At 40.0% G+C, this 22,912-nt stretch overlaps 1 protein-coding gene across 2 annotated transcripts in view; it reads right to left on the bottom strand.

Annotated features, from left to right (window-relative positions):
- Positions 1 to 22,912, bottom strand: part of loxl4 (lysyl oxidase-like 4) — a 50,278-nt gene that overhangs the window by 11,994 nt on the left and 15,372 nt on the right. For both annotated transcript variants that reach the window (XM_084392276.1, XM_084392275.1), the window contains exons 5-11: positions 13,709 to 13,747; positions 13,363 to 13,576; positions 12,085 to 12,265; positions 6,589 to 6,743; positions 5,760 to 5,927; positions 1,492 to 1,654; positions 1,159 to 1,402 (exon numbers count right to left, since the gene is read on the bottom strand). In XM_084392276.1, the coding sequence (XP_084248402.1) occupies positions 1,159 to 1,402; positions 1,492 to 1,654; positions 5,760 to 5,927; positions 6,589 to 6,743; positions 12,085 to 12,265; positions 13,363 to 13,576; positions 13,709 to 13,747 (1,164 nt within the window). The remainder of the gene's footprint in view (positions 1 to 1,158; positions 1,403 to 1,491; positions 1,655 to 5,759; positions 5,928 to 6,588; positions 6,744 to 12,084; positions 12,266 to 13,362; positions 13,577 to 13,708; positions 13,748 to 22,912) is intronic.

A 22,912-nucleotide genomic window follows, 5' to 3' on the forward strand; every position in this document is an offset into this window, starting at 1 on the left:
TGGGGAAAAACTGCCATTTAGACATTCTTAATATTATCTCATAATTTGGCAGCAGATATATTAGACTGCTGTCACTTTAAGACCTGACGCACGGATCCATTATACTGTTACACATGCATTTCCTTTCTCAACTGTTTACGTTCACTTAAAACATAAAGGACTGTGTTTATGTGAATACTCGTCAAGACCGGCATTTTGACATTATTTTCTGTGTATTTGACTTTAAGAGCAATAAGCAGCGAAAAAAGAACGCAATTTAGTACTTAGAGGTGGCTTTATGTGCGCACATTTTGGGTGTGAGAACAAAATCTGCGGGAATGAGTAAAATTATGGGAAATACGTGCAATCCCATGTCCAAATTCAAGCCCTGTAACACCAACAATATTCATTGAGGGAAGTCGGGTGTGTGTGTCAACTAGCTGTCGGAGAGATGGGAGAACTAGAAAACGCAGTTGGTATCGTGTATCTTTTCTGTGGAAAATTATTTTTGGAAGCGTTTCAGATATTCCAGTATCAATATGTATTGAAAAATCAATATTTTTGACAACACTACACTGCACGTAGTTTATTATTTCAGATACCTTTTTAAAAGACTAATTTAAAAATGTATACATTATATATAAAATTCAACCCGCCAAAGTGGCTAGTAGGAGTGACTGCGTTACACGCCACTGCTGAAATTATTACATCATGATAAAGATGAAATATAAAATGTATATAAAAATCTATTTTAAAATCATTGAACTATTAAAAAGAATATGCAACAAAAGAAATATAAAAAGAAATAAAAGTAATAGATAGACAGGAAAAGAAAAAGTGAAACAGGAAAGAAAAAGTAAAAAATATAATATAAAATTATTAATAATAATAATAATCTGAAGAGAATAAAATAATTTTTACTTTAACTAAAATAAAAATGTAAGTATTCATTGCAAACTGGATTGCAGGTAGCTAATGAGTAAGATTCAGTTTTTGTGAAGCATCTGTGCAAATGTTTCGTGGTCTTGGGGTCCAGTTTCCTTTAAGCATCATACTGTATTCTCAGCATACATACTTGTTTATAAAACAAGATGACCAAACTATGTTTTCCCAGCAGATCTCAGGCTGCTGTTTCATTCTGTATAGACATTAAAACAGAAGAAAGAAGGAAACCCTCACCTGTGGCACTGGTGCCAGGTCCAGGACTCTCTAGAGGAGCGTGGACGGAAGTCGGCTCTGCCCAAGTTCAGGATACGAGAGGAGAAACGCAGAAGCCGGCGGTGTCCGTAGGGCCACTGCATCCGGGTGGCAGAGGAGGAGAGACAGTTCTCTTCTTGAGCACAGGTGAGCAGGTGCAGAGGCCTGTCTTCCAGGTAAGCGCTCTCCTGCACGAGCTGTGCATCCAAAACCAGGTCAGGTGCCGCTAAAACAAGATGTTGATTCATTCATTGGGATCATTCAGTGCAGATAAAATTACAATATGCATCAGATTTTGTCATTCCAATCACTTACTTTCAGAACAGGTGACACCTGCTGCTTTAGCCCCGCCTCCTCGAGGGCAGTGGACGTGATTATTCCGACGGCACTGCTGGATGGACATTTCTGTTCCCACACAGTGAGTCCCACTCAATGTCACTTCTTCTGCCGAAGGGTCTCCTTGCCAATAATACGTTTCCTATACACAGGGAGGCCAAAGCTTATTTGTCTGCATATGGTATGCTATGCTTAAAATGCAAGACATGATGTTTAGGTAGGAAGTTGACATGAAATACTTTTGGGAAGATGATATGCCATCTAGTTTCACAAGTTATGAATAATCTTAACTATTTTTATTCAGCACTTCCTATAGTTCTTGTTTATACCTAATTATGCTTTGTACTTAATTAATATGATTATACTGCATGTATGCACCATTTATTAGTTAAGTGAAGAAGTAACAAGGTGAAGCCAACAAGTTAACCAAAAGAAAATGAAAGAATGAACTTCTACAGGACTTAGTATACACACACCTATATTAATTCATATTCATTTTAACTTAAAATCTACATGATGATGCTAATCTACTTATTTATGGGTCCCGAATTTGGTCATTAGTTCTTATTACCAGAAATAATGCAATTTTACCCTTCTTCCATTTTTTTACGTGAAAATGAAGAACATTAATTGTCCAATTTGCCTTAAATATATCATAAATTATACTGAATTTGTACTGAAAACACACACTGATCCTTAATTTATTTAATGCAGATTTTTTGGGGGAAGAAAGATTAGATATTCCCCTTCAGTCGCTCACGTTTGACGTAACGTCGACGTGACGACGTAATTGGGATCACTTCAGGGAGCCCTATCAACTTCGAGTGTCTACAGAATGAGCCAATGAACGTTGGCTTGCGTGAATCGCGTAACGCGCCCCGCCCCGCAGCGAGGGTATAAACAGGAAGTCTTTCCCGCACACATTGTCTTTCACTTCGGAGCCGAGCTTTGTTTTGACTTCTGAAACCTACAAGACTGCCAATTGAGAACGAGAAGACTCTCATTTCATGTTGGTGTGACGGCGCGATCAGCGGTGGTCGCAAGCATTGCAGCTCACAACTGCTGTTTTCACAGCACTACTGTTCTGTGTGTTTGTGTGTGTCGGTTCGGTGGGCGTTTCCCCCTGTGTGTTATTCACACCGCGGCTACCCCTGGGTGCCTCAACACTGAGAGAGTATTTCTATTTTTTGTTTTCACTAAAAGAGCAACACAAGCGTGACCCTGCGTCTTTTTCAAGATGTCATTCCGCTTGTGCGTTTCTGGATGCCGTCGTTCCTTGGCGCCAGCAGATGGCCACAGTAGTTGCCTCTCGTGTTTGGGCATTCAACACGCTGAGGCAGCTTTTGTGGATAGTTCATGTTCCCATTGCGGGAATATGACTATCACAGCACTAACATCGAGACTCACCTTCCTGAAGGGAGGTCCAGTCCCCTCGCCTATGCCCTGATCTAGCGTCTATTCTGCCCTGCAGAATAGGTGATCTGAAGATTAACATGAGGGCTTCCCCGCCGAGACAATCTCCGTGGGCGCCTCACAAGCGCTGCTGCCATTGGAGCCCCTGAGTGAACGTCTTGGTCCTTCTCCTGGACGACCAACAGTTTCCTTTGGGGCTCCAGCTGACAATCAGATGTCGATCGTTGCTCTGGCCCTACGCAAATATGCGTTTCCCCCAGTGAGCGTTCTTGCACAGACCTTGTGCAAAGTCAGGGAGGATGAGGAGCAGGTCTTGCTAGTTGCGCCGTATTGGCCCAACCGGACCTGGTTCCCAGAACTAGTGCTCCTCGCGACTGCCCCTCCCTGGCCCATTCCTCTTAGAGAGGACCTGCTCTCTCAGAGACGGGGCACCTTATGGCAACCTCACCGGAGGTTCTAGGTGACCTACCCCAAGCGGTAGTTGACACCATCACTTCCGCTAGAGCCCCCTCTACGAGGCGCTTCAATGCGTTGAAGTGGAACCTGTTTATTGACTGGTGTTCTTCTCACGAGGAGAACCCCAGATCTTGCTCGATCAGAGCCGTACTTTCCTTCCTGCAAGAAGGGCTGGAGCAAAGGCTGACTCCCTCCACCCTTAAAGTGTATGTTGCCGCAATTGCCGCACATCACAATGCAGTTGAGGGTAAGTCTTTGGGAAAGCACGACCTGATCGTCAGGTTCCTGAGGGGAGCGAGGAGACTGAATCCTCCTCGCCCACTCTCTATACCTTCTTGGGATTTGTCTCTGGTCCTTTCGGCACTTCAGAGACCACCCTTTGAGCCTCTGCAATCAGCTGAGTTAAAAATCCTGTCCTGTAATGGTGCGTTCACACCGGATGCGAATAGCGCGTCAGGTGCGAGTGATTTCAATGTTAAGTCAATGCAAAGACGCGCTACGCGCATAAAAAATTCCTGCGGCGCGAATGAGGCGTAGAGCGCGGCGCGGTAGACGCGAATACGCCTCATTCGTGCGTCAAGTTCGCGCGAACGGCGCGAATTGAGCGCCTGGCGCGTTAAGAGCGAATGATTTTATGTAGTGCTTTTTGTGCATTCACGCGTTTGACGCGAATTCGCGTCTGCCGCCCGAGTTGAAAAATCTGAACTTCTGCGTCAATTTGCGCCGCGATAACCAATCAGGAGCCTGCTTGCTGCTGTCACGTGGTGAAGTAAAAACAAACATAAAAACTTAATTTCAACATACAAGACATATTCATTTTGTATTGAATGCTATTTATTCCATAACCAAATTTCAGATTATATGAAACATTATTATTCTAATGTAAAGACAACCAATATACTTTAGTGTATAAGAATAGTTTGTGTCTGGACAGTGTTGTGTGAGAAAAAACAAACAAACACAGGACAGGTTAATTACTTTTGGAGGCTGGCTCCATTTATCATCAATACAAAAATAAATTACAGATTATGTGGGTGAGGGCGAGGGTGATCCTCGCTCCGATGCGGGACAACAGGTCATTAAACTGGGCGCGAGACAGGCGGAAGCACCGCTGATAGCGGCCGTCATCCAGGCGCAGCTCCTGGAGCAAATGGTGAAACTCGTCAAACTGGGTTCGCCTCCGAAGGGTCTGGTGGACCCAAATACGGCGACGATGATCCCTACGCCGTTGTTCTGCTCTCCAGAGCAAATACAGAGCAGTGATTCTCTCGATAAATGATCGATCAACATCAGACATCTTGTAAAAAGATGGCCGCCAACAGGTTTCTAAACTTTTGAAACTTTTGCCTCTGACGTGCGTAAATTTCGCTTCAAACTTTTGTTTTTAAGCGCGTCAATTTCGCTCTTGACGCGCGAATTAACACAAAGTGGTCAAGCATATAACTAGACGCGGCAGGCGCGAATTTGACGCAGCAGAAGGGAAAGGCTGTCTCCAAGCAGAGGATGGCCCACTGGATAGTGGATGCCATCGCCTTGGCTTATGAAGCCCAAGGCATGCCCTGCCCGCCCGGGTTGAGAGCCCACTCCACTAGGGGTGTCACTTCTTCCTGGGCGCAGGCACACGGCACCTCGCTGACAGACATCTGTAGAGCTGCGGGCTGGGCGATACCTAACACGTTCGCTAGGTTTTATAGCCTACGTGTTGAGCCGGTTTCTTCCTGTGTGCTCGCTTCAACTAGCCGGTAACACCGAAGTTCCCGCTGTAGTGTCGGCTTGCTGCGCCACTCCCTTCCTCGGAACGGATACGTGCGCTTTTTGCTCCAGTCGAGTTCCCCACTTAGGCGAACCCTGTGAGCTCCTCCGCACCCCTCCGGCAGTCGGACGGTGCGGAGCGTCCGATGCCAGGCCTAGTGCTCGTATGCTTGTGTAACTTGTGCTAGGGAACGAGGGTTACATGAGTAACCGAGACGTTTTCCATTACAGTTTTAAAACAATTCATTTTAATGAAGTAACTGAATATAAATAACCCTAACTTAATTCATTCATTCATTTATTTGGGGTTGCGATATGACCTGGACATTTCTTTATGAGATTTCGTAAAACAGTTTAGTTCTGCACATGTAATACAGAAACAGAATTAAGGTAAACAGTGTGAAATGAAAGTATAACTGCCTTGATTCCTGTTCTCAACTATTTCTAAACCTGTCCCACCTCTTCATCTTCACAAAACAGCTACTGTATAACACTTATGTTTCCCAGAAGTATCCTAACCCCTAAACATGCACAGGAAGCTCTCAAATACACACAGACTGAGGCAACCAAAGCAACATATTAAGAGCGATTACTGGAAAACACAACATTCTTTTCAGCAGTCTCACCTGATGGGCACGTGAGGCGAAACCAAAGCCCAGTTGCCTGCACACCACCATAGCTTCATTTATTCCCCAGTTTTCACTGCAAATCGTCCCCCAACGTTTTCTGCCCCCCACCTCCATGAGCACCTCCACACGACCCTCAGCCGAATCCCTGCCGCCTGCCAACCGCACCTGAAACACAAACATGCTCACAGGAGTGAAAACTACACACACAGTGGCCTCAAAGAACACTTTTGCAAACAGATGATGCTAGAACTTTTCTCAGAACTAACTTCACTTTCCTAGGGGATGTTCAGTGGATTAAGTGTGTATATTAAAAATAAATGCCATAATGCATTTAAATGTACATATTTACATTCAGCATTTGGTAGAAACTTTCATTAAAAGCTTATCTATTTATCAGTTTGTGTATTCAAAGAGTAAACATTTAGTAGGAGTGAGTTATTTTCATATACAATACAATAAAGAGTAGTAACAATACCCTTACAATAACGGTTTTGTTAATAACCATCTGTTGATCATCTGAACCATCTGGGTCCAGGTATACAAAAAATGCAGAAAAATTATCTGTAGTTTTCACAAAAGCTCTGGATCTGTAAAAGGTCCTTTTGCTGACAAATAAACATACATTTATCTCTCCAGGTAACATGGAGAACAAGTCAACATTATTAATTTACATACTGTATACTACCAACTAACATTGTAACAATACAAATGTAATACAAAGCTACACTTTAAGTGTCCAAATATTTTGGGGGACTACTGTGCAGATAACATGACTAATAGGAGCTATCCGAAATATATCAGAGTAACCTGTGATCGTTTTGCTCACCGTGGTGTCCACGCCTGTCTTAGGAACATAGCACTTGACAGAAGCATCCTGGCTGTGTTTGAATGTCCAGGCAGGGACTTCCTGGAAGAAACAATCCAAAATGGAGCGCTCTGTGCCAGTGCACTGGACAGAGTTAATGTGGATTGGCCCCGTCCCTGTAGAACAAACAAACAGTAAATGTCACTGGGGAATCACAAGTTAAAAAACAAAATAACAAACACTCGGCCTGTTTGAGTTCTTTCTGCCACAGAGAACACTAGATACTTTCTAACCGACCCTTTCCAAAAATGGCCTTAAAAAAACATTACAGACCAACTGCTGCCATTTGTCACTTTCTCAAACTAATCTGTGATCTTTACTGATGTAAATCTATTGAGGATTATTTCTGAGTAACTGAACAATTCATTGTTATAAAAATGGCAGATAAAAAAAAGCTTTGCATCGTCACAATTCATCCAGCCCATGTAAGAATATCATCAATTAATTATTACCGAAAACCATGTTGTAAATGGATTCATTCTTATGGGAAGTGTACGCATTACAAGTAATGTGAGTAATCTGATTATGTAATCAGATTACTTTCAAGTAACTAGTAAAGTAACACATTACTTTTAAATTTACAACAAAATATCAGTTACTTAGTCAAACAAGTAACGCATGTTACTTTGTTTTCCCATTTATAAACGGACACCTCTCTTGTCCCCATGTTGAGAGAAACTCTGCAAACCAGTTATGTTAAATAACACAAATATACTTTATGTATTTAATCTCACTTTATTAAACAATGTCTCTGCTGCTGACCTTCGATGATTCAATACTAATACTAATAAGCAAAAACTATTTTAGATAAACATCACTTTTGTGTTTTATTTTTTTGTTTTTATTGCTGAGGTAAATGTCGAACTTTCTCCTGCGTCCTATTCTTCTGCAATCCAGAATGACAGCACAGCTGAAAGGTTTGTCTGAGCCGAGCCCTCTACTGTACAGACGTGCATTTACATTTCCTTCAACCCGAGGCTTATTTATTTAATTTTTTTAATGAGAAAGATGAGAAAAGGTGACGCAAAAAGTAACTAAATAACGCAATTAGATACTTTTTAGGGAGTAACGCAATATTGTAACACATTACTTCTAAAACGGGGACGTTCTAAAAGTTGTGTGTTAAAGCAATATTCCTCACACACCAGAGGGCCACACATGAGTCTGATCAGATACAGAGGAGTGGAATTGTTCATGTGAAATCATTATCATCACATTCTTGAGGTTCTATGGAGATAAAAAGCTTGATAAAAAGTATCAGATGTCACAGTTCATTTCCCTCTTTGTTTACTGTGACGTCGGTCGAAACCAGAGTCCAATGTGAGCAGTGTGCTAAAACTTCAGATATGAATCTCACAAGCATGTGAAATCTGCAGCATAAATGTACCACAGCAACATTAGTGTAAGAGTAATTGTAAAGTTTTTCCCCCATCTCAGAAATACATGCTGAGTAAATGAAGTAGAAATAATGACCAGCTTAGTTTTGAAGCAAAAATGATAGTGCACAAAAGCAAACACAGCACCCTATTTGGCCTCGCTTCTGAAGCAAATTGCTATAGATTGGCTAAAACCATGAGGATTAATATGGAAATGTTCCCTCACAGAGATTATTATATATAATCAAGGATTTAAGCAAAGAGTGGAGACCAAAAGTAAAAGTTAAGAGTCATTGAAAAACCCATTGATCGACTACAGAAAAAAAGAAGAAATGCAAGACGTCTAATTATTGTTCATGTAATTTCTCCAGTAGACAGCATGATGACATCATCATTTAGACTCAAATGGCTCAATCAAAACTGTTTCTTTGTGTCATGTGCTACTATATAAATACAGATATACATATAAATAAGGAATAATATATTGTTACAAAATAAATATACACTACCATAAAAGTTTGGGGTTACACTAAGATTGTTAATGTTTTTGAAGTAAGCCTCTAATACTCACCAACGCTGCATTTATTTAATCAAAAATACAGGAAAAAAAACAGTAATGCTTCCTTGTTGAAATTTTACTTAAATAAAAATCTTAGCATAAATATAAAACCATGTATGCACAAAAAAGCAAGTAAATAAGTAAGTATTCCAGAAGTGGCTGAAGGAAAGGGAGTGGTTCTGTGACTGACTGCAGTGAATAGTTTCACTAGAGTGTGGTTTATGGAAAATGGACATTTTCTTCTTCCTAGAATAAAACAACATATATATATATCACATATATACCCGCATTAATGGTGTTTTCCTTTCATGGAATGACTATAATCCCTATTTTAAGAGCAGATTAAATTGCTATATAAGAAATATTTCCTCTTAGCCAAGTGCATGTGTCAGCATCAGTTCCAAGCCAGAGGAAAAACTCAGTGTGTACTGCATACAAAAATATATTCTCATCTCACCTTATACATTTTGCCAGTAAAGCAAAAGGTGAACCAGTGAACGTGACTTTAAATCCCTTGTCTATAGTGTCTGACTGAAGTAAAAGCAGCTGATACTGCATTCAAACAAATCTCAAAACATGAAGTCATCGAGGGACTTCAGAAACGCTTGCTTACTTCTTACTGGGAGGTCAGACTTAGAGAACGCCTCAACAGAATTTGTTGCTTCACGCCGCATTGGCCTTAAAAGATCTACACTGTCATACAGGGTTCATGCTAACTCCACCATAAAAACATTTCTGAACAAAAAAAAATCCACAGAAAGAATGTGCTCCACAATGCAGCCACAATGACATCCAATTTTCAAACTTGTTTCCACCACTAAGCACATTAAAGGGATAGTTCACCCCAAAATGATGTAAATGATGACAGAATTTTCATTTTTGGGTGAACTATCCCTTTATGTTATATTAAATGTCTGGAAAATCTGGCAGTGCAATAAGCACTGTACCAACACCATTATTCAGGATCATTTCTAAATGTGGTAACCACAGTCTGGTACATGTAGCCCATCTCAACAGATTTCCTATTTTTACTGCCTGTCCCAAACAGTCCAGCTCTGTTCTGTCATTGAAACACTAATTTGTGTCTCTTTTCACTCACTATATGTTTTTGTGGCCTCGGCTGCAATGGGAAAATTATACATGACATCTAAATACCTAAAGACCTCGATGCTATAGATGGACAGAAATCATAAGCTTTGATCTCAAGTAGTCTTACATCCGAATGGGTGAATTCAAAAATCAGCAAGTGTAGTCACTTTCACTTTTCACATCTGCCGATGAAGGGTGATTAAGAAAATTTACTAACCAAAAATATTTATTAACCAACATTAAACTATAATTTACATTATTTGTTTTATTTATTAATGTATGTATTTTTGTCTCAATGACAATGAGGTTTAGCTGTTTTTCTTTGTGAGTTATAGTAATCATATAATCTGATATATTAAAGTCAATTATGCTCACAAAGGCTGCATTTATTTAATCTAAAATACAGTAAAAACAGTAATACAGTATTACAATTTAAAATAACTGTTTTCTACTTTAACAGTAGTGTATATTAGCTTACTTACCCTTACAAAAAAAGATGTTTATTAAGTGTGCTATTACTTCTTTAAACTAAAAATAACATTATGTATTTATCAGAAATATACTTAAAACATGAAGTATGTATGTATACTTGACTTATACTGACAGCAAATTCAGTATATTTGACCTATACAGATATTTGGCCTCTACTTTTACTCAATCTTTTGATCGAGATATACACAAAAGTATCATTTAAGTTTTCTAAGTATACTTGGGTTGTAGTTGTGTTTACTCTTTTGTTTGAGTAGCCTATTAAATACTTCTTTCACAGTCTTATAAACTTACATTATAAATCAATATTTGCAAACATTTTTGAAACATATTTTCGCTCTTAATTCTGAGTGAATGTGATGTGAATTTTTGTTAATACAGTTAAGAAGATCAAGTAAATTTCAAGTATAAAATGTATACGAATAGGAACATAGTAGTATACTCAGTGCAAAATTAATAAGTATGATAAGTTCACTTAAAGAAAACCTACAATTATACTTGCAGTATAAAACTACTGAGAGTATACTTCAAAGAGTACTTTCATAAACTAAAAAGTGTGCTACAAGTATTTAACTAGTAAACTATCAGTATACCTATAAGTTCACTTGTACTGTAGTTGCAGTACAAACGAAAAACATAGTTGTAAACTGTGTACTCAACATTTACTACTGTTACACTTAAAATATACTTAAAAGTATAATTTATACACTAAAAAGTGGGCCAATTTAGTCCCAATTAGTAATGAAATAGTACACTTACAAGTATACTTCTAGTACATTGATATTAGTATACTTAAAAATATACTTGAACTTTACTTAAATATACTTAATAAAATGAACTTGAAGTATACTTATTTTTTGTAAGGGTGTTGCAAGAAATATTCCATCCATGTGTATAAATAAGCCTAAAGTGGTACCACTTAACAGGTACTTAACTGGTTGCTTTGAATTTACTTTTGAAGTTGCCATTCCTAAAAAAAAAAAAATCAGCCTGTAACAGACAAGTAACACATTACATAGCCTATTTGTACTTACAGAATTTGGCACTTGGCGAGTGTTAAATTAAAACCTTGATTGGATTATTTTCATTAGATGAAAGTACTCAACCTTAGGCAGATTCATTTCAAGTCTGTACTTTCATATGAGTCACTACTGGTGCATTACAGCTTATATTTTTAAAGTAACAGACCCCTAAAATTCTCATAATCCATAAATCAACATTTCATAATTTCAGTTTTTTGAATGGTAGCACCTGGTAAAACAACATTATGAGTCAAACGTCATTTCACTTCCTTCCTTTAAAAAAACAAACAAAAAAAATCTGCACAACATTACTGGCTGTGTTTTTCATCAGTGTGATATCTGGAAGTCTTCAATAGATTGCTACTGTCATCGCTTCGCTCTGACCGGATGAGATAATTGCTCTGCCAAAGAGAAGAGTCTGCTCGGAATACAGATCAGAGTTGAGTTTTGTCTCAGTCAGCTTAAATAAACTCACATGCAGTGTGGATCTGAGGCAGAGAAAGTTCAGGGAAAGTTCTTGGCTTAAAGAATCGTCATTGCCGTACTTCATTCATTCATGCTTTGCGTCTGGAGAGTGTGATTTCGCATAATGTAAGACATCCTCATGTCACGTCATAGACTGCTTTCATATTCAGCTGCAGACAGGCGTATCCCACAGATAAGCAGAGCTTTCCAATTAAGCTCAGACTCAGACTTCGTTGGAATCATGTGCCAAACTCAGTATAATAACCATGTTTGTAGTTATGAATCACCTTCTTCCCAAAAACACCATATTGGCAGATTGAAGGACAAAATGAAAAATCTGTAATTTACTTACCCTCAAGTAGTTCCAACTGGGATCAGAATGAGGGTAAGTAAATAATAACAAATATTTTCTTTTGGGTCAACTATTTCTTTAAGCTTAAACTACTGTAATTCTCACCTTGACCCATGTATGCTCCGGAAAGAGCCTCTTTGGCAGAGCCGAAGCCCAGCTCTCTGCACACCACGCTGGCTGAGATACGGTTCCACAGGTGGTCAACCACAGTTCCCCACTTCCCCTCGCGCAGAACCTCGACTCTGCCTTCTCCCAGACGTGGCCCTGACTTCAGGCGCACTGACAGCTATGAGAGGAGAAAAGAGATTGACAAGGTTACTTTCAGGAAATCATAATTTTCCACCTCAGTCCCAAAGTACCAGGGTTATTATAACCACAATAGACGTTTGATGACCACCAGTGGGACTGCCCTCCCAAATCTTCAGATTAGTGGTCAACCAATATGTTTTTTTTTTCAATGGTTAATTCTAATAGCCCCAACCCTAAATATCTGTTTATAACCCATGACAAAACGGTACATTACAACTGTACACGTTTTTAAAAGTTTGTTACGCTCAAGGTTGCATTTATTTGATCAAAAATACAGTAAAATAATACTGTAATATTATGAAATTTTATTATAATTCACTGCTATTCTAATATATTTTAAAATGTAATTTACTCATGTGATGGCAAAGCTGAATTTTCAGCATCATTTCTCCACTCTTCAGTGTCACATGATCCTTCAGAAATCATTCTAATATGCTGATTTTTTTCTCAAGTAAAATTTCTTATTATCAGCATTGAAAACGGTTGTGCTGCTTAATGTTTTAGTGGAAACCTTGATACATTTTGTTCAGGACTATTTGATGAATAGAAAGTTTAATTTCAATAACGGCATAATGAGGGTCGAATTAGATTATAGTAATTATAAGTGTTATTAAGTGATTTCTTTTTTGTGATTTTTGAGTTATGTATTCAGTATAACCATTCAAATGTAATGATGATGAGTGGGGACAAATTGGTTATTCTGATACAAACATTAAAAACGTATATTTTTTTTATCTGAAATATTAGATAATAGATTTTTTTGAAATCTTTGGACATACCGTTTGAATACCGTATTAATACTTTCGTCATTTCCGTCACCGACTTTGACGTTATCAATGTGTCACATTAAGAGTGATGCAAAAGAAAATTTGAAATCCAATTTGAGCTGACAGAGTGTCCACACTCTGATTGAAATCGCATTTCAAACCACCTCCAAATGTGGTTTGAATAAGGTTTGAAAAATTCAGGTTTCATGTGTTTTTCTCCTGTCCAGACTATCTGGATAAAATCTGTACATGCAAAAAATCGGATTTTTGCTTGCAGTCTGAACAGTCTAAATGTTTCAAGGATTACCTGCACAGGGTGAGGTGCCCGGGGTCTGCCAGAGGACATACGAGCAAATTGCGGTCCTGGGACACAGCGGACCACAGCATGGAGACCGTTCTTACAGGGGGTGGGGCTTCGCGGGATTGACAGCTGGGCGTGACACTTCTCTAGGCTGGGCTCTGTACCCAGACAATGTACTTTCTCAACCCAGAATCCCTTCTTCTTGGTCATCTGACTCAATCTAGGAGACAACATAGTTCACCAGAGCATTAGTATATTAAGTTAAATTAAGAGTAATAAGATGTTCTGATGTAAAGAAATGTGCTTTAGTGTGCATGTAGATATTCGGAAAAGAAGAGTAAACTGAATTCACCTTGTTGTTGAATCCTTGACCTTTTTATCCCATATTTTTCTGTAAATAGAAAAAAATCGGACATGTGATGCAATTCATGATGCTGTTAATAATATAAAACATATTTAGGACTCGGAGGCAGTTATAGTGAGTAATAACTCACTATTCCAGGTCTTGACCGGTTCATTACCATTGTGTCTATTCAAAATACTTCAAACTAAAGATTCATCTGTTTACATTGCTGTTATAATAATAAAATGTATGGCCCACAGACACAGACATCAAAGAACATGTGTTTTAACTTTATGTACCACTAAACTGGCTTTCAAATATGTACATTCTATAAACAGATATTTCCACTGGCATGTTTGTATCCTGGAATGGGCACAGTAAGACTTCCCAAAAAACAAACTGAGACGAGACGAGACGAGACGAGACAGAGAGAGAGAGAGAGAGAGAGAGAGAGAGAGAGAGAGAGAGAGAGACAGAAAGAGAAATAGAAAGAGAGAGAGAGACAGAGAGAGAGAGAGAGAGAGAGAGAGAGAGAGAGAGAGAGAAAGAGAAATAGAAAGAGAGAGAGAGACAGAGAGAGAGAGAGAGAGAGAGAGAGAGATCCACCCATGAGCACCTGCCCTCTAATGCACCTGTCATCATAGTGACACATTATATAATCACTGTCATCATCCACCGTCTGTCCAGCTAAATGTGGTAGTTATTAAAGATTTGTGCTGGTATAACCCAAAGGATTTTACTCTGATTTAGCTGAATCTGTTTTTCTGTCTACACACACAAAATAGTTTATCAAATGTCTACTTTAATACAGACTTTCAAAATATGCAAATTCAATCCAGATTTAATAAACTAATTTTCCTGACGGAAGCGTCTTAACGAATAAAATTCAAGAGATAACATCAGTCAACAGAAAAGAAACAAGTCAACTGCTGTGTGGAATCTCCAGTTCAATGACCTCATAAAATATTCTGGATGTTTCTTCCATATGACATTCTGTAGCATTCTAGTGACATTCTAGTAACTTGTGTCTAAAGCTACAGAACTCCATCTTAAAAATGATCATTTACAGCTGGAATTCAAATAAATCATTTCATATCATTTATATATTAAGTTGTCCTTTTATATATCAAATGTAGTTCTCTGAACATGAAGAGATACTTTACAATAACTAATATATATACAGTCTTACAGTGGCTGGCACTGAAATACCCACCTGCTCATGTAATTAGTCCAAGAGTTCCACCCTTGGTTTACTGCTGAACCAAGAAAACTTAATGATAGAGAGAGCTGGTCTGTTTGGAGACAACAATCATGCCACTGTTTTAAGCATTAGTCTACATACACACAAAACACACTCTCTCTCTCACTCTCTCACTCTCTCTGAAATGCTGTTTAAGCATTTATTTAAGCAATAGGGTACTCAAATCTCTGATATAGTACATCTTAAGGACCAATCTCAACAGTCATGACATAATACAATACAAGGACGCAAGTTTTCATGAAAAGGTTTATTTAACACCAGCCAGGGTGTCTCCAGGGTTGATTGTTATTAAAAATCCACTTATATATATATATATATATATATATATATATATATATATATATATATATATATATATATATATATATAAAAGTGTGAAACTTGCCTACTTGAAACTAAAAATGAAACTAAATTGCCTTAGCAATTATTTCCTAAGTGCAGGTCATATATTTGGCCATCGCCTTTGATTAGTAGAAAAAGAATTGTGCCTCATCCTGTACAATGTATGTGATATAATATAAAATATAAATAATGAAAACAATGAAAAATCTCTCACACCACAACACCGAATGTTGAATGCCTAAACTGATTATTGTGCTTGACCCTCAAAGGTGATTCTAAATGAACTGAAAATTTGTTTAAAATAAGTTTAAATCCTGCAATTAAATGACTGAGCCAAAAATTACAGTACAAACTCCATAAATATAGAAGGCGATTTTTCTTTCTGAACACAGTCTGACTGGGGCACTGCTTTAGACTGAAGACCAGAATCCGAACCATTAAAATATTGTATTTCATTTCTTGAGATGCTTGTCTAAGGATATTTCCTTATTGTGGTTTAAGTCTTTCAGTTTCCTCGGTGACAGAGTGTGTCCTGCTGACACAGCAGCCTATGGGGCGCAGCTATAATTGTAATCTGTCTTTCCCTTACTCGCCAGAAACGTGGAAATCTTCTGAGGGACCCAACATTTAATTACAGCATCTTCAGCTGAGGATCCAGAAGAAGCAGTGTCAGGGCGGGGTGGCTCGCGATCTCTGAGACGCTGAGTGGGAGCGTGAGGGATCGCTCTTCAGTACATCTGCCAAGTCTGGTGCTCTTTGGAGACTTAACAAAACGCACGTAATACATGGTGAGGTCAGGTACTGGGCACGCTCACAGACGAGGAAGAGCCAAATGGAGATTCTCTAGGACGTAAGCCACAAAAACCACAGCTAGCTCTATAAGCTCTAATTTAAGTTCAAACAGCATCTTCAAGTTGCTGTTTGTGGCATGTCTTTGAGTCATGCATAAACAAAAGCTTGCTTAGGTGTTCCTGTGACCTCAAGATTAGAATTCTCAGGAAAAAAGGCACAAAGCCTAAAAAAAAAAAAGATAACAAAAACCTGTCAACGATCTTATCTGCTGGGTAAGATTTTTTTTTTAGAGCATAAAAAATTTAAAAGCACATTTATCGGGGCATTTTGTAATGCAGCAGCAGACAGACCTTAGAAGAATCATCAGCAGAAAGCACGTACAACACTTATAACGCCCCAGCACAAACCTAAAAAAGCTTTTAGGCCGCAGACCCATAAGATTAAGGTGGTGCTTTTTATAATGAGCACATGGGATGGCATGCCAGCACGGCCAAAGTCCATTCACACGATGGGAATAAAATAGTTGTGCTGAGAGTGTGGTAACTCAAAAAAATGCCTCTACTTCAAACCAAATTATTAACTAAACTAAGAAAACCTGCTCAGAGTTAAATGGATTTGCATGGTCATGAAATAAAAATATGCTTGTGCAACAGACAAATAAGAAGGTTGATTGGTAGGTAGGAAGGAAGGAGGGGTAGAAAATAAGAAGGGAGGTAGGCAAATACTGTAGATTTGGTGGATAGGTGGATACGTAGTTTGGGTAAAGGTAGGTAGATAGATAAAAATGGTAAATATGTAGAAAGTAGGTAAATGATAGGTAGTTATCCAAGAAGGTAGACAGGAGGGGTAATGAAAATAAGTAAGAAGGTAGATAGGAGGATAAGTATTTAGGTAGGTAAAAAGGTAGGCAGGCAGTTTGGTAGGAGTGTAAAAAAATAGGTTGGTAGAAAGGTAGGTAGGTACATAGGAGGGTAAAAAAAAATAGGTAGATAAGTAGGCAGTTGACTAAGTAGGCAGGTAGCTTCAGTTATAGGATAGGTAGGTACGTAAATGATAGGTAGTTGACTAAGAGGTAAGTAGGTAGATAACTAGGATGGTAAAAAGAGTGATACGTAGGTAACTAGGTTGCAGGAGACGAAAATATGTATGCAGGCAGATGGATAATGTGGATAGGTTTATAAGTAGTTAGGCAAGTGAAAAGGTAGGTAGGTAAGTACAAAGGAAGGTTAAAAAAAATAGGTAGATATGTAGGCAATTAGGTAAATGATAGGCAGATATCCAAGTAAGCAGGTAGGAGGGGAAGAAAATATATAGAAAGGTAGATAGATACTTTAGATGGGCAAGTACAGCAAGTTGGTTGGTGGATATATGGATAAGTAACGTAGGTTAAGAAAGGGGTTGGAAGGTGAAAAGATAGGTAGGCGAGTAGGTGAATGATAGGCTGACAGTCACAAGTTGTTGCAGGCAGACAGATGAAGATAAGGCAAGTTTATGTATATAGCACATGTCATACACTATGGTAATTGAAAGTGCTTTACACAGAAAGGAATTAAAATAATCCCAAAATAAAAGCAAAGAAAATTAAAACAGTTATAAAAGGAATTAAAAGAGATATAAAGATGATACAGTTGTAAAAGGAATTAAAAGAGAAAAAGATGATTCATAGATCTTCTCATCTGGCATAAACACTGGGTTATCATATTTTTCACAGCTTCCAGTTTTACTCTGATATTTTCCTATGGTGATGATTACACTGTGTCTGTGGTATTCTTTCGGCGCGCCTAAGAAATCTATTGTATGTCTCCAATACACCCGATTTATCCCTAAAATTGGACAGGAGGAGCTCTAGGACTGACTCACGGGGTAACTTCGGGTTCACTGCCCCATCAGTCCGCATCCCAAAGATTTGTTCGGAAGCTCTAGGAATGGAATCGGTCCAGTCCGCACCCCACAGAACCTCGAGTTTAATTACACATCAAATTCACTACTCCACTACAGACTCAGGTCATCAGCATGGTTTCATCTCTCAAGTTCCCTAATTAAGTAATTTATGTTTGTCTCTTACACAATTCTCAGTGCCATTTGAGTTAAGTTTAGAATCAAAAAGAGGAATACAGTGCAATCAGTTGGACGTACAGTGGATGCAGTTATAAAATGTATTAAAGTCCCTGTAAAGTCAAAATTAAGTATGTGTTCTGAGTTTGTCACACCACAGAAAAAAATTGTTATTAGCCACCCAGCCAAATTTGAATGATAAAAAAAGCAGCCAAGTAAATAAAATAAGCTATCAAAATCTTGAAAAAATTAGCAGTGGTCTCTGCTCTCAAACGCTGGGGGCGTGTCCACTGGCTGCGCTGAAACCACGCCCACTAACGGGAAAGTTGACTCGTGGGCACACACTGCCGATGATGGCACCAGTTGTCGGCGCGACGGCCGAGGATGAAGGCCGAGGCGGGAGATAGTCAGCTCGGCCCCATTCACCTGTATAAGCGGATTATCAGTGAATTCCAGTTGTCTCCGACGAAAGTTTATAAAACTATCCTGTGTAAAATTATCACTACAGAGGCGGGTGTTGGTGGTGATCCTCAGCTCTCCATCAAGGTGGCTTTTCACGAAATGAATCCACCTCTTGTTGATATGATCGTTGTTCCGAAATTTAAATAAGGACACCGATCTGTTTTGTAAGTGATCGCATCCAGGTAATACGCATTTCCGTGACGAAGGCATAGCTAGCTAGCAAACTGTAGGCTGTAGTAAATAATACTGACTGTAACTCGCGATTGAGCGGCGAACTGATAGGGGAGGGGGCAGCATCAGTGGCCCCAGTGCGTCATCAAGTAGGGGCGTGTCCAGGAGCTCAGGGGCTCCAGTGCGTCATCGAGCCCCCGTTTTAGCCCCGCCCAAAAAATCCGGAACACAGCAACGGTGAAAAACTGTTAAACGTTCTAACTCCACAATTCAGTACTTCACAGTTCAGTCTTTGTAATATGTTTTAGCAATACATTTCTAACATTTCTAATGCGTTTAGATTTTTTTAGAATTGCCGTTACAGGGACTTTAAAAGAGTAAAAAGATTATACATAGATAAACTTCTCATCTGGCAAAACAAGTACATACTTTCCACAGCTGCTTGTTTTACTGTGAGATTTTCCCATGTTAATTTGTACTGTGTCTGTGGTGTTCAATCTATTTTGTACGTCTCCAATAGACCCGATTTGTCCCTAAAATCGGACAGGAGGAGCTCTAGGACTGACGCACGGGGTAACCCTGGGTTCACTGCCCCACCAGTCCGCACCCCAAAGAATAAGAAGAATAAAGTTCCAACATGAGTTTAATAACAATTATCCAAAAGGTAACAGAAGGTGGCTTCACACATAATCATAAGACAGACCAGACAAAGAATGAACGCGAGGGAACAATTTATTTAGTGACGCAAACAAGATGATTAATATAACACAGCTGAACCAAACAAATTCATAATGATGGGGACTATGGTAACAAAGAAGCGGCCGGGAAAATCAAACAAAGGAACATGAGAATTAATGAAAACAAACTAAACTAAACATAACTGTGACAGTGACTATGTAGGTAGGTCTAACCCAATGAGAGTAAACTAATAGAAAAGTAGGAAACCATTCACAGTACCACCACTGTTATATGTATAAACCCATTATGCAGATAGACAACCTGTATAAATGCCCTTTTAGAATAAGAGCTAAAAGGTGAAATTTAGCCCAGAAACTCCCAACAGTAATCTGCTCTTTACATACTTAAAATAACTTATCAATAAAGACAAGACTGTGAAAGTACAGCTTGGTTGGAAACACTCTGTGAGGAGGCAGGAGAAAGTCAAGGGTGACAATGTCAATAAAATCATTAAACAAACTTGAAACTCTTTCTCCAACAACAGACACTTTGAAGGCTTTAAACTGATGTCCTTTTCCAATAACAATCAGCAGGAATATTAGACTTCTTACTTAAATCTAAGCGTCCAGAAACAGACCGTTCATTTCACTAGCACTGGGGTCTAGATAGCATCAGTACGTTTGAAAGATCTTTTAATCATTGCTTAAGTGCTCAAGTTTGTGAAAGGTGCCTGGAGAACGGAGATAAGGGAAACAGACGTGCTTTTCCAACCAACAGAGGAGGTGAATCTCTCACTTTCTAAGTGGTGTCCACAAAATAATATAGGGTTTAATGACAATTGGAAATGTTTTTCATCACCTTTCATCACATCTCCAGCGCGAGCTGGAGGGAGAACTGTGGGAACAGTTTTCATGTGTAGGGGTGCGTACTTCATAGTGGGCACACAACCTACATTTATTACATCTCCCGCATGAGCTGGGGGGAGAATTGGTACTGTGGTGGCAGTGCTTGTGTGCAGGGGTGCGTACTGTATAGTGAGCACATGACCTGCATTTATTGCATCCCCTGCGTGAGCTGGAGGAGAGGTTAATAATTTGGGAACAGTGCTTGTATGTGTAGGGGTGCGTACTTTATCATGGGCACGTGACCTACATATGACACAGAAAAGAGCTATTTTCGTGCTTTATTTGTGTCGCCGTAAAAATGGCGTTTGTTTGCAGGTATGTGTGTTTTATAACAGACCCATTTACTGCAACGTCAGTAAAAGAGGGGACTGGGAAATGTGTGAGATGCTTTTTGGAGAGTGGTCCGGCCTTAAACTCTCTCTCTTTCTTCCTAAGGCTAGGAAGGCTTACGAGGCTCGGGGTCCAACACAATCTTGGGTCGGGGTCCCCGTCTCTCAGGGAACTGCTGGCGCTTTGCAGAGCGAGAGTGGTGACGGACTTCAGTCGCTGGGCGGGGCTGGGAGACCGGAGACCCTGATTTTACCAGCTGAGGAGGTGGTGCCTTCTTTTGGCGGCTCAAAGCAGAGCTGGAGTGTTTCGGGAGAAAGTGCAACGCTTTCTGAGCCTCAGTGTAGCGCTCCATGAACCCTGGGCCGAACAGACCACTGGTGGAGATAGGGGAGTCCAGAAAAGCTGCCCTATCTGTGTCCTTCATGTCAGTCAAATTAAGCCATAGGTGCCACTCAAGCACCATCAAGCTGGCCATGCTTCGTCCAATCGCCTGGGCTGTCGACTTTGTGGCTCGCAGGGCCAGGTCTGTGGCGCTGCGCAGATCCCTGAAAGCTTCCGGTTCAGGTCCAGACCCGTCCAAAGAGCGGAGAAGTTTGGCCTGAAAAACTTGGACGACAGCCATGGTGTGAAGCGCCGAAGCAGCTTGGGCAGCGGCGGCGTATGCACAACCAGTGAGAGCTGAAGTGGCGCGGCAAGGCTTGGATGGATGCAACGCTTCAGCTTTCCATCCAGTAGCGGTGGGCAGGCAAAGGTGTGCGGCCACCGCTTCCTCGAGGGGAAGAATCACCTCATAGTCTTTCTCCAGAGCGCCGTCTACGGTAGAGAGCGTCAAGGAAGGAAGGCTTTTAGCGAGCTGAGAGTGGCGCCTTCCACGATTTCGTCAGCTCGTTGTGCACTTCTGGGAAGAAGGGGGAGGGTCTCTGCTGAGGGGCCTGCCGGCGCTCCTGCAGGAACCACTCATCAAGCCTGCTGCTCGTGGGCTCATCGGGCGAAGACCACTCGAGCCCAAGGTTTTCAACGCCCTTGGTGAGCACGCAGAGAAGCTCTGCATCGATGCTCGTTCTCGTGCTGGCTTGTGTTGATGGAGCGGGAGTGGGCCTCACAGAGAGGGCCTCAGCATGAGGCGTGGGTGGTGCGAGGCATTTGAAGCAACTCCTCGAAAATGTAGCTCTCTTAGAAAAAGTGTGACGCGACTGCGAGCACACTAGTGTTAAAGGATATGGAATGCCAGGTGGCACAGCAGAACAGCGGGCTGAAGGCGGTGTCCGGTGAACCCAGGAAGCCGGCGTCCTCAGGGCTGCGAAGCAGAAGGCTTGTTCCGCTGAAAGTTTGTCGACGGTGGCGAAGGCTTCTATCCAGAGATCAGCGAAGTGGAGTGTTCGCTGAAGGAGATAAAATCTGAGTTTCTTGGCAAAGAATGGGTGCTTATATAGCCATAAGCCATGCCTATTCTGACGGGCTAATATTAGTAAAGTAAAATTCAAGTAATAAAGTAAACTAGTAAAATTCATTTCGGGCTACCAAAATCTGAAGAGAGCCTGCCCGAAGGCCTACCAGCGATTTTGAAATTTCATTCATTCATTGCTATAGGAGAGGAAGAATTGTCTAAACTCATTAAATCATCTAAATCAACAACATGTATGTTAGACCCTATCCTATTGAAACGCTATCCTAAACTAAGCTATTGAAAGTGATGCTTCCAGAGGTCATAGATCCTCTTCTTAATATCATTAATTCATATTTGGCTATTTATACATCTTTGGCTGGCTATTATTAAACCTCTTAATAAAAAAACGCAACTTGATCCTACAGAATTTGTCAATTACAGGCCGATCTCGAATCTACCTTTTCTGTCAAAATTAATAGAAAAGGCAGTATCCTCACAACTATGTTCCTTTTTAGAAAGAAATGATATCTGCGAGGATTTCAAGTCAGGACTTAGACCATATCATAGCACTGAGACTGCTCTCATTAGAGTTACAAATGATTTGCTCTTATCCGATCGTGGTTGTATCTCTCTATTAGTGTTACTCGATCTTAGTGCTGCATTTGATACTATCGACCACAACATTCTTTTGAATAGACTCGAAAATGATGTTGGCATTAGTGGAATTGAACTAGCATGGTTCATTATCAGTTTGTAGCAGTAAATGAAGAGATGCCATATCGATCAAAAGTTAAGTATGGAGTACCACAAGGCTCAGTACTAGGACCGTT

This window comes from Rutilus rutilus, assembly GCF_951802725.1.
Source record: "Rutilus rutilus genome assembly, chromosome: 20".
NCBI lineage: Eukaryota > Metazoa > Chordata > Actinopteri > Cypriniformes > Leuciscidae > Rutilus > Rutilus rutilus.